At 45.0% G+C, this 12,920-nt stretch overlaps 1 protein-coding gene across 2 annotated transcripts in view; it reads left to right on the top strand.

Moving 5' to 3' along the window:
- The window catches only part of LOC137370090 (collagen alpha-1(XV) chain-like), a 304,386-nt gene that overhangs the window by 147,759 nt on the left and 143,707 nt on the right, over window positions 1-12,920 (top strand). For both annotated transcript variants that reach the window (XM_068032221.1, XM_068032220.1), the window contains exons 7-8: window positions 1,135-1,238; window positions 9,644-9,670. In XM_068032221.1, the coding sequence (XP_067888322.1) occupies window positions 1,135-1,238; window positions 9,644-9,670 (131 nt within the window). The remainder of the gene's footprint in view (window positions 1-1,134; window positions 1,239-9,643; window positions 9,671-12,920) is intronic.

Below are 12,920 nucleotides of genomic sequence, written 5' to 3'. Positions count from 1 at the left end.
CCGCCTTCTCCATTCCATTTCCTGATCATGCTGCAGACCAGGAGCAATGAAAGAACTGCCCCCACACCAGGGCCAGGTCGTCGTCTCTCCTTCTTGGTTGTATTCCTAGGCTGGCAGAAAAACTTCCAGGAACTCAGCACAGAGTTCCCATCAGCTGTACATGAAGAGAAGTCACTGAAAACCATCTCGCCTTCAACTTGTGGAGCGGTCCTTTAATTAGTACAAGTTCAAGTCCCATATTGCAGCTGCATGCCTGTTCTTTGGTGAGTGACGCACAAATTTGTGGGCTGGACTTTGGCTAACAAAGTTTTGAATCCTGGCAACTCATCAACCCGTTCAGGCTGTTCTGGCGCACGTAGCTGTGCCCTTCGTCTGGTCTTACGCCATGCGGGCTGCACAGGAAGCTGGCGGCAGTGCAGCCCACATCCAATAATTGGCACAAGCCTCAGTAATGCACTACATGACCCAATTTCTATCCCAACATTTCCAACCAATGGAGAATAGCAATCAACAAAGCCAATAGGATGTTGAATGACATAACCAAACCAGTAGAGTACAAGTCAGAAGAAGTGATGGTCAAACAGTACAGTACCCTGGTCAGGCCACACCTTGAGTAATGATTTTTTTTTCTCTCTGTCTCTTTCTTTCTCTTCATCCTGTAAGGCTCCAAGGTGAAATGAGTTTGGGCAGTCTAACTCCACATCCTGTTGGTTGTTGACTCATAGCACAGAAGCTGCTTTAATTTGGCATTACATTGGAAACCTCAATTGAGAAGCTTCAGGGATCCCAGGCCAGGGGAATAGACAGACTAACACCAGTGCTGTAGGGAGTGCTCTCTCCACAGTCTGGCATCAAGCCCATCTATGAAGCAAAGGAGGGGAAGCTTTGAAATTTAAACATGCCGTCTGGATAATTTCTTCCCGCAGCCTGTTCAAATTCTCTCCTGAATGGTGCTGCTGTGTTATCAGTAAAAAGCATTAGTGGAACTGGTTGCACTAGGGAATTACTTTGCTCATTATTTTGAATTAAATTTAATTTACAAAAAAAAAAACTGGCATCAGAAGGAATGTTTTAACCTTTACACAGCCTTAACCAAGTTTTAATGTTAATTTACTGAATTATACTTGTGTCTAGGGTCTCCTGGACATGGAGGTGCAAAGGATGACCAGGGCCTACCAGGAGCCAAAGGAGAAATTGGATCTGGAAACGAAGTTCTTTACAGCGAGAAAGGCACAAAGGTAAATTGTTAACCTGAGGATTGGTAAAACAATATTGCTTAGGGCTCATAACTTGTGGGCAGGAGGGGCTCCATAGCCCTGATTTTTATGAAAGCAGATTGCTTTTAACATCTGTTTGGGAACTGAGAATTCTTGAAATGAGTTGCAGCCACAGTGCCTTCTTCTAAACCGTAGATTATCGGGAAAGCTGTCTGGATTCCACTTGGTGCACAGCATGCTTTTAACAAAGGTTATCAGCTGATTGGGTAATCACATTTATAATAATGGGGCAATATTGTTAGTGTGTGTTTACCAGAAACTTGTCATGACTCATTGGGTGTGGGAGACCTTATGAAATAAATCCAATTCATAAAAAAGTGCATTGTTCTGAATCTACTTACAAAGATGGGAGAACAATGCTTTGTTGTGCTTGGCAATTGGAAAGTAGCCATGCTGTAGGGTTGGCTCCCTCTGGTGACAGACAGGAGTCCTCAGTGCCAGGAACATACTAAATTGCTAAACAGCAAACGATCAGTTGTCCAATCTGTCCCATAAAGTTGTGCTACCTTGTGCATGACAACATGCACACTACCCAACCACCCCACCAACCAAAGCTATGCAATCTTCTGGGAGAGGTGAGGAAAACAGACTAAAAACCCAAGACAATTCGGGGACAAAAATCAGAAAAATTCCTTTTGAGGCGATCAAAACAAATCCATGAGACCACATTGACCCTGATTTCAATTACGGTCCTGGCTTCCCACTTGCTACTGGTACGAATGTGCTTCCATTATTTTTAATATTTTATTTTTTAAGGACTTGTGTTAAAACTGTAAAGATTCCATGGATTTTTTTTTACCAAGTTCACCGTCAGGACAAGATGTTGTTTGAAAGCCACCTAGGATGGAGGCCATCTGTGATTTGGGCTCAGAAAACAGCAGAATTCTTGGTGACTTGGGGAAAAATGATTACAGAGAAGCCACATGTCAAGGTTTATGGAGGTTCACTCGCTATGCGGGGTTTGAACATTGTTTTCAGTTTTAGTTGGGGTGTGAACTGTTTGAAGACAGTTGGTGTTTTCCTGCCAAGGAGAAAAGAAACCACCCAGCTCACCTCCGTCTCTACCTTTTTGAAGAAATCCTGCCAAGATCCAGTGTGGATAAAAACATCCCTGGTGCCGTATAGCTCCTGAGAAGCTGAAAAAAATCTGCTATTCCAGTGTGTGCTGGCAGATAAACCTTGATGCCACATGTCTCCTAGAAAGGCTACTGGAATAATTCTCGACATCTCCAGAATGGACTGCTTCTGAAACAATCCTAGTGACCCATCTCCATATACCCAGATGCCAGACCAAAAAAGGGACAACTGACTTCCTTCCATACCTACTTTCTTTTCTCGTCAAGTATTAGCAAGTATTTGGCCAAAGTAGGTTTTTTTTGGTCTTTTCTTTTGTAACAGACCTCTGCAGAGTGAATTTCTGTATTTTTTCCAGTGAGTGCAGTTGGGGAATTTTTAAAATGGGAACTTTCATATTTTAATTGGTGTGTTAATGCTTTACTTTGTTACTGGTTAATTCTTGTTTTATAATAAACTGATACTTTCTTTGATTATTAAAGAAACCTGGTTGGTGTATTTTGTTCTGGGATTTAAAAAAAATAGAGTATATGATTGGCTGTACTGGCAGGACAGACCCACCAGAGTGGACAGCACAGTGGTATACAGTCAGGAGAGAGTTGCCCTGGAGTTCTCAACATTGACTCCAGACCCCATGAAGTCTCATGGCATCAGGTCAAACATGGGCAATCCTGCTGATTACCAACCACCACTCTCTCTCCCCCCACCCCTGCAACTCGGCTGATGAATCAGTGCTCCTCCATGTTGAACACCAATTGGAAGAAGCACTGAGGATAGATAGCAAGGGCACAAAATGTACTCTGGGTGGGGGACTTCAATGTCCATCACCAAGAGTGGCTCGGTAGCACCACTACTGACCAAGCTGGCTGGGTGCAAAAGGACATAGCTGCTAAACTGGGTCTGTGGCAGGTGGTAAGGGAACCAACAAGAGGGCAAAACATACTTGAACTCATCCCCACCAATCTGCCTGCTGCAGATGCATCTGTCCATTACAGTATTGATAGGAGTGACCACCACACTGTCCTTGTGGAGACGAAGTGCTGTCTTCACACTGAAGGTACCCACCATCGTGTTGTGTGGCACTACCACCGTGCTAAATGGGATAGATTTCGAACAGATTTAGGATCTCAAAACTGGGCATCCATGAGGTGCTGTGGGCCATCAGCAGCAGAGGAATTGTATTCAACCACAATCTGTAACCTCATGGCCCGACATATCCCCCACTCTACCATTACCATCAAACCGGGGGACCAACCCTAGTTCAATGAAGAGTGCAGGACGGCATGCCAGGAGCAGCACCAGGCATACCTCAAAGTGAGGTATCGGCCTGGTGAAGCTACAATACAGGGCTACTTGCATGCGAAACAGCGGAAGCAGCATGCAATAGACAGAGCTAAGTGATCCCACAACCAACCGATCAGATCTAAGCTCTGCAGTCCTGCCACATCCAGTCCTGAATGGTGGTGGACAATTAAACAACTGACAGGAGGAGGTGGCTCCACAAATATCCCCATCCTCAATGAAGGGAGAGTCCACCATATCAGTGCAGAAGACAAGGCTGAAGCATTTGCATCCATCTTCAGTCAGAAGTGCTGAGTGGATGATCCATCTCGGCCTCCTCCTGAGGTCCCCAGCATTCACTCCACGTGGTATCAAGAAACAGCTGAAGGCACTGGATACTGCAAAGGCTATGGGCTCTGACAACATTCCAGCAATAGTACTGAAGACTTGTGCTCCTGAGCTAGCCACACCCCTAACCAAGCTGTTCCTGGACAGCTACAACACTGGCATCTACCCAGCAATGTGGAAAATTGCCCAGGTATGTCCTGTACACAAAAAGCAGGACAAATGCAACCCGGCCAATTCCCGCCCCACCAGTCTGCTCCTGATCATCAGTAACTTGATGGAAGGAGTCGTCAACAGTGCCATCAAATAGCACTTGCTTAGCCATAACCTGCTCACTGATACTCAGCTCAGGCTCCGTCAGAGCCACTCAGCTCCTGACTTCATTACAGCCCTGGTCCAAACATGGACAAAAGAGCTGAAATCGAGGTGAGGTGAGAGTGACTGCCTTTGACATCAAGGCAGCATTTGACTGAGTATGGCATCAAGGAGCCCTAGCAAACCTGGAGTCGATGGGAATCAGGGGCAAAACTCTTCACCAGTTGGAGTCATAACGAGGACAAAGGAAGATGGTTGTGGTTGTTGGAGGTAAATCATCTCAGTCCCAGGACATTACTGCAGGAGTTCCTTAGGGTAGTGTCCTAGGCCCAACCATCTTCAGCTGCTTCCTCAATGACCTTCCCTCAATCATAAGGTCAGAAGTAGAGATTATTTCTGATGATTGCACAATGTCCAGCACCATTCGCGACTCCCCAGATATTGAAGCAGCCCGTGTCCGTATGCAGCAAGACCTGGACAACATCCAAGTTTGGGCCGATAAGTGGCAAGCAACATCTGCGCCACATAAGTGCCAGGCAATGACCATCTCATCCAAGAGAGAATCTAACCATCTCCCCTTGATGTTAAGTAGCACCTCACCAAGCCTCCTTCGACAGCACCTTCCAAAACCACGACCACTACCTAGAAGGACAAGGGCAGCTGATGCATGGGAACACCACAACCTGCAAGTTCTCCTCTAAGCGACACACCATCCTGACTTGGAACTATATCGCCGTTCCTTCACTGTTGCTGGGACAAAAAACTAGAACTGCCTTCCTAACAGTACTGTTGGTGCACCTATACCCCCAGGTCTGCAGCAGTTCAAGAGGCAGCTCACCATCACCTACTCAAGGGCAATTAGACATGGGCAATAAATGCTGGCCTAACCAGTGACGCCCACATCTCTCAAGCAAATAAAAAAATTACCATCGCTGAATTCCCCCCACTATCAACATCCTGGCGGTTACCATTGACCAGGAACTGAACTGGACCAGCTACATAAATGCTGTGGCTACAAGAGCAGGTCAGAGGCTGGGAATCCTGCGGTGAGGAACTCAACTCCTGTCTCCCAATGCCTGTCTTCCATATACAAGGCACAAGTCAGGAGTGAGATGGAATACTCTCCACCTGCCTGGATGGGTGAAGCTCCAACACAGCACTCAAGAAGCTCGACACCTTAAGGGGAGGCAGTGGCATAGTGGCAAAGTCACTAAACTAGTAACCCAGTGTCCCAGACTACTGCTCTGGGGACATGAGTTCAAATCCCACCACAGCAAAAGGTGGAATTTGAATTCAATTAATAAATCTAGAATTAAAAATCTAGTCTAATCGTGACCATGAAACCATTGCCGATTGTTGTAAAAACCCATCTGGTTCACGAATGTCCTTCAGGGAAGGAAATCTGCCGTCCTTACCTGGTCTGGCCTACATGTGACTCCAGATCCACAGCAATGCAATTGACTCTTAAATGCCCTCTGAAATGGCCTAGCAAGCCACTCAGTTGTATCAAACCACTGCAGCAGTTCAAGAAGGCAGCTCAGCACCAGCTTCTCAAACGCAATCAGGGATGGGCAATTAATGCTGGCCTAGCCAACGATTCCCACATCCCCTGAATGAATAAAACAAAACATCCAGGACAAAGCAGCTGCTTGATTGGCACGCCATCCACCACCTTCAACATCCACCCCCTACACCACCAGTGCACAGTGGCAGCAGTGTGTATCTTCTGCAAGTTGCACTGCAGCAACTCACCAAGGCACCTTTCAAAACTGTGACCTCTACCACCTAGAAGGACAAGGGCAGCAAATGCATGGGAACACCACCACCTGCAAGTTCCCCTCCAAGCCACACACCATCCTGATGCGGAACTATATCACCGTTCCTTTACTGTTGCTGGGTCAAAATCCTGGAACTCCTTTCCGAACAACACTGTTGGTGTACACACACCCCAAGGATGGCAGTGGTTCAAGGCAGCTCCCCACCACCTTCTCAAGGGCAATTAGAGATGGGCAATAAATGCTGGCATAGCCAGCGATGCCCACATCCCCTGAACGAATAAAATTATTGGAAGAAGAGACAGAAGTTCATCCTGGTGGCTTGGCCAATATTTATCCCTCAGTCACATCGTTAAAACAGATTATCTGGTCATAATTTCATTGGTATTTCAGGGACATTTGTGTGGGCAAATTGGCTGTCAAATGTGACTACATTTCAAAAGTATTTCATTGTTCGTAAAGCACTGAGGTTAAAAGAAAGTTCTTTCTTCTTTCAAACTGGCTCTGTATATCCTTCAAAGAGTTTCCTCTCCCAATGTCGCTGCTGCTTCCATTCCCTTTAGACTCAAAAAGTATTTGCCACACCCTTCCCCTTTCCCTAAACATGTTTTCCTCACCTCTCCTGGCCACATTTGTCTAACCTTTCAGTCCTCTCTCCACATGTGAAAGTAAGTTTTCCATTTCACTCACCAACCACACTGAAGATTTAAAATAATCAAATTTGCTTTTCTTGGCTTAGCAGAATGTCATGCGAACATACGAACATACAAATTAGGAGCAGGAGTAGGCCACTCGGCCCTTCGAGCCTGCTTCGCCATTCAATAGGTTCATGCCTGAACTGATTACTCCACATTTCCACCTACCCCCTATAACTTTCCACAGCCTTGCTTATCAAGAATCTATCTACCTCTGCCTTAAAAATATTCAAAGACTCTGCTTCCACTGCCTTTTGAGGAAGAGAATTCCAAAGACACACAACCCTCTGAGAGAAAACATTTCTCTGTCTTAAATGGGCAGCCCCTTATTTTTAGACAGTGACCCCTAGTTCTATATTCTCCCACAAGGGGAAACATCCTTTCCACATCCATCCTGTCAAGACCCGTCAGGATCTAATATGTTTCAATCAAGTCGCCTCTTACTCTTCTAAACTCCAGTGGATACAAGCCTAGCCTGTCCAATCTATCCTCGTAAGACAGCCCACCCATTCCAGGTATTAGTCTAGTAAACCTTCTCTGTACTGCCTCCAACACATTTACATCCTTCCTTAAATAAGGAGACCAGTACTGTATACAGTACTCCTGATGTGGTCTCACCAATACTCTGTATAGCTGAAACATAACCTCCCTACTTTTGTATTTCATTCCCCTCGTGATAAACGATAATATTCTATTAGCTTTCCTAATTACTTGCTGTACCTGCATACTAACCTGTTGCGATTCATGCACTACCAGCCCCCTGCATCTCAGAGCTCCACAATCTCTCACCATTTAGATAATATGCTTCTTTTTATTCTTCCAGCCAAAGTGGACAATTTCCCACTTTCCCACATTATACTCCATTTGCCAGGTCTTTGCCTACTTACTTAACCTATCCCTTTGTAGCCCCCTTATGTCCTCTTCACAAGTTACTTTCCTATCTTTGTGTCATCAGCAAATTTAACAACCATACCTTCGGTCCCTTCATCTAAGTCATTTATATAAATTGTAAAAAGTTGAGGTCCCAGCACTGATCCCTGCGGCACACCACTTGTTACATCTTGCCAACCAGACAATGACCCCCTTATGCCTACTCTCCGTTTCCTGTTAGCTAGCCAATCTTCTATCCATGCCAATATGTTACCCCCTACCCCATGAGCTTTTATTTTCTGCAATAACCTTTGATGTGGCACCTTATCAAATGCCTTCTGGAAATCTAAGTACAATACATCCGCCGGTTCTGCTTTATCCACAACACGTGTTACTCCCTCAAAGAACTGTCATTTTGCTTAAGTGTTGCATATCTGTTTTTGTGTAAACAAGATATCTTCAAGAGTCTGTTTCTGCTAAATTTCATATGAACCCATGTTTGGATGAAGTTCATGTATCTTTCTGAACTCCAGAATGAAACGGAATTGATTTTTACACAATTTGAAAAAATCTTTAATAAAAACAAGCTGTGCATTGACATGTACAGGGATGAATACCATTTTCCGCACTAATGTGTTTTTGTCGATGAAACAGCATGTACAGATGTGTTCTGCTTACTGATTTGTTCATCTTTTGTGTATAAATTAAGAACCAGTGAGCCGACCCATGTATTGTTGGCTAAAGAAATGGAATGAATACTTGGAATGTTAAATTCTTGGGAAAAAAACAGTCATAATGCTGTTAATCATTTTTAAAAATTACTCATTGTCAGTATGTGGGCGTCACTGGCATGCCAGCATTTATTTCCCAGTCTCAGTTGTCTTGAGGGCATGAAGAGTCACCAATTTAATAAATGTAATATGTCAATTAATTCTCTTCAAAGAGACTCCAAACATTTCTTTTAACATTTTTCAGAATGTGGGCATCAGTGGCAAGGCTAACATTTATTAACCATCCCTACTTGCACTTGTGAAATTATCTTGAAGACACTGAAATATAATTGAGAGCATAGAGTATAGGGTAGATCAAAAGAGGGGGAGTGGGAGGTAAGCCAATATGTTAACAGGATTTAGTGAAGTGGACATATTCCACTTCTTGTTAGGGAGTGATTCAGCTGATGGAATATTCATGCATCGTGTAGGAGTTGATCATAATGTTATTAGCTCAAGTACAGCAAGGGGCTAGAGACAACAAAATAGATGATAGATTTCAGGTGACGGTAAAACCAAACTGGAACACTGTTGCGAGGACGTAACTGAAGTATATGGTAGAACATTAACTCAAACATCGAGACTCTAAATCATTAAATAGGGAGTTGAAGACATAAATGGAAAGTATTTAATGACAAAAAGTAACCACATGGCAGTCATTTGTAGATTGAAGGATGCATCTGAGTTCATGAAATAGTAAATTAAATGGTGTTTTATAGATAATGGAGGAATGATTTCCTGAAGGTACAGTAGAGGAGGTGTCCTCATCCACCTACCACAGATATTGGGAGCATAGCATGCAATGTTCATCCCATTAAAATGAATGGAGTAAAAGTTTTCAGATAATCAGTGCATTGCACAAGTATCTCCCTGCATGAGGGTCTTGCTGTATGAGGATCTCTCTGTACAAGGGTCTCTGTACGAGGGTTTCTTTATCCGAGGGTCTCACTGTATGAGGATCGCTCTGTGCAGGTTTCCCTGTATGAGGGTCTCTCTGTATATTAAGGCTTCATTGTAAGAGGGTCACCTGTACCAGGGTCCCTGTATACGAGAGTCTCCCTGTGCATGAAGGCCTCATTGTGTGAGCGTCTTGTTGTGCAAGGGTCTCTTTCCCTACTTTTAGGCCACTTTTTTTGCAGTTGGGACCCTTCCACTGACCATAGTTATAGATCATGTAGGTCATGTTGTTGAGTATGAGATGGGATTTTACAGCTGACAAGAATTGTTTTTTTCTTGTTTAGGGTGAAAAGGGTGATCCAGGAAGTAAGGTACGTAGATGTATAATGTCATACTTTAAAATGAAATAGATATGAAATTGTCAGACCTGTGATACATGCTGCTGGCAAGAGAGGCTCTGCTGTCAGAGTGTGATTTGTAAAATCTGCCCAATAATGTCGATGATGCTCTTGTTGTATGTTGCATTGTGAAACACACAGTGAGGGTGTGAAACATAAACAACTTGAAGAGACAACTGAGATAAAAACGATGGAAATACTCAGCAGGTCTGGCAGCATCTGTGGAGAGAGAAATAGTTAATATTTCAGATTTGTGACTGTTCATCAGAATTGAAGGTGTTAAGAAATAAGCAGCTTTTAAGCACATGTGGAGCCAGGGTTGGGGTTGGGGTGTGCGAGGGAAGAACAAAGGGGAAGGTCTGTGATAGGGAGGAAGGCAGAATGATTAAGTGACAAAAGTGATGATGGTGCAAGGCGAAAGGGGGAGGTAATGGCAGAAGTAAAGAAACAAAACATGGGACCAGAGGAGGTGTACATAGTTACTGTCGAACAGCAAATGGTGAGTGAAGGCATAGAAAACTGGCAGAAGATGAGGCTGCCATGGCCTGAGAAGGTGGCAGAAGAAAGGCGGGAATGTGCAGGTCACCCCGCCGGCTGTGTACTGATAGAGGATTCCCACCCCAAGCACCAGGCCACAGCTTGTCCATTCCCAGTGGCTCAAATGCAGTCATCCTCCATTACCAGCACATGCTGTCCAAGAGAAATAGGGAGGTTAAGATCTAAAGTTGTTGAAAACAATGTTAAGGCCAGATAACTATAAATGTCTAGTAGAAAGATGAGGTGCAGTTCCTTGCCCTTGTGTAGTGCTTCATTGGAGCAATGTAGGAGGCAGAGGACAGAGATTATTTTGCTTTTGTTAAAGAGACAACTGATTGAATATGATGAGTAGTAAGGTAAGATGGTGCGCAGCTGGGTTGATCCTTTCAAAAAGGACAAGTTTAGAAACAAATGGAGAATGACTGATAGGTAAAAGCTTACTGGTTTATCCAGCCTGTCCCATACAGTTGTGATAGCTGCTGCATCAGAGTACATATGCTTCTCATCCACCCAGAGCCGTGTAATCTCTTGGGAGAGTGCAAAGCTAGACAAAAACCCAGCTCATTTAAGGGGAGAGGGGAACTGTGAAATTCCTCCCCAACCTCTTTAAGCGATCAAAGCTAATGCAGGAGATCACCCTGATCCTTTTTTTTAATCCATTCGTGGGATATGGTATTCGCTGGCAAGGCCAGCATTTATTGCCCATCCCTAATTACCCTTGAGAAGGTGGTGATGAGCTGCCTTCTTGAACCGCCGTAGTCCATGTGGGGTAGGTACACCCACAGTGCTGTTAGGAAGGGAGTTCCTGGATTTTGACCTAGCGACAGTGAAGGAACGGCAATATAGTTCCAAGTCAGGATGGTGTGTGGCTTAGAGGGGAAATTGCAGGTGGTGGTGTTCCCATGCAACTGCTGCCTTTGTCCTTCTAGTTGGTAGAGGTCGCGAGTTTGGAAGGTGCTGTCTAAGGAGTCTTGGTACATTGCTGATGTGCGTCTTGTAGATGCCACTGTGCGTCAGTGATGGAGGGAGTGAATGTTTGTGGATGGGGTGCCAATCAAGCGAACTGCTTTGTCTTGGATGGTGTCAAGCTTCTTGAGTCTTGTTGGAACTGCACCCATCCAGGCAAGTGGAGAGTATTCCATCACACTCCTGACTTTTGCCTTGTAGATGGTGGATAGGCTTTGGGGAGTTGGGACGTGAGTTACTCGCTGCAGGATTCCTAGCCTCTGACCTGCTCTTGTAGCCATGGTATTTATATGGCTACTCCAGTTCAGCTTCTGGTCAATGATAACCCTCAGGATGTTGATAGTGGGGGATTCAGTGATGGTAATGCCATTCAATGTCATGGGGAGATGATTAGATTCTCTCTTGTTGGAGATGGCCATTGCCTGGCACATTTGTGGCGTAAATGTTACCTGCCACTTATCAGCCCAAGCCTAATTATTGTCCAGGTCTTGCTGAATTTCTACACGGACTGCTTCAGTATCTGAGGTGCTGAACATTGTGCAATCATCAGCGAACATCCCCACTTCTGACCTTATGATTGAAGGAAGGCCATTGATGAATCAGCTGAAGATGATTGGGCCTAGGACACTACCCTGAGGAACTCCTGCAGTGATGTCCTGGAGCTGAGATGATTGGCCTCCAACAACCACAACGATTTTCCTTTGCGCTAGGTATGACTCCAACCAGCGGAAAGTTTTCTCCCTGATTCCCATTGACTCCAGTTTTGCTAAGGCTCCTCGATGCCATACTCAGTAAAATGCTGCCTTGATGTCAAGGGCAGTCGCTCTCAGCTCACCTCTGTAGTTCAGCTCTTTTGTCCATGTTTGAACCAAGGGTGTAATGAGGTCTAGAGCTGAGTGGCCATGACGGAACCCAAACTGAGCATCACTGAACAGGTTATTGCTAAGCAAGTGCCGCTTGATGGCACTGTCGAGGACACCTTCCATCATTTTATTGATGACTGAGAGTAGGCTGATGGGGCGGTAATTGGCCAGCTTGGACTTGTCCTGCTTTTTGTTTACAGGACGTACCTGGGCAATTTTCCACACTGCTGGGTAGATGCCAGTGTTATAGCTGTACTGGAGCAGCTTGGCTAGGGATGTGGCTATTCTGGAGCACAGGTCTTCAGTACTATTGCTGGAATGTTGTCAGGGCCTATAGCCTTTGCAGTATCCAGTGTCTTCAGTCGTTTCTTGATATCACCCGGAGCAAATCGAATTGGCGGAAGATTGCTGGGGACTTCAGGAGGAGGCCGAGATGAATCGTCCACTCGTCATTTCTGGCTGAAGATTGTTGCAAATGTTTCAGCCTTATATTTTGCATGGATTTGCTGGTGTCCTCCATCATTGAGGATGGGGATATTTGTGGAGCCACCTCCTCCAGTTAGTTGTTTAATTGTCCACCATCATTCACAACTGGATGTGACAGGACTGCAGAGCTTCGATCTGATCTGTTGGTCATGGGATCGCTTAGCTCTGTCTATCGCCTGCTCTTCCACGGTTTGGCATGCAAGTAGTCCTGGGTTGTAGTCTACCAGGCTGACACCTCATTTTGAGGTATGCCTGGTGCTGCTCCTGATATGCCCTCCTGCACTCTTCATTGAACCAGGGTTGATCCCCTGGCTTGATGGTAATGGTAGAGTGGGGGCTATGCTGGGCCATGAGGTTACAGATGCACCTCA

This window comes from Heterodontus francisci, chromosome 5 (assembly GCF_036365525.1).
Source record: "Heterodontus francisci isolate sHetFra1 chromosome 5, sHetFra1.hap1, whole genome shotgun sequence".
Lineage (NCBI taxonomy): Eukaryota > Metazoa > Chordata > Chondrichthyes > Heterodontiformes > Heterodontidae > Heterodontus > Heterodontus francisci.
This window is presented reverse-complemented; position numbering and strand designations above follow the sequence as displayed.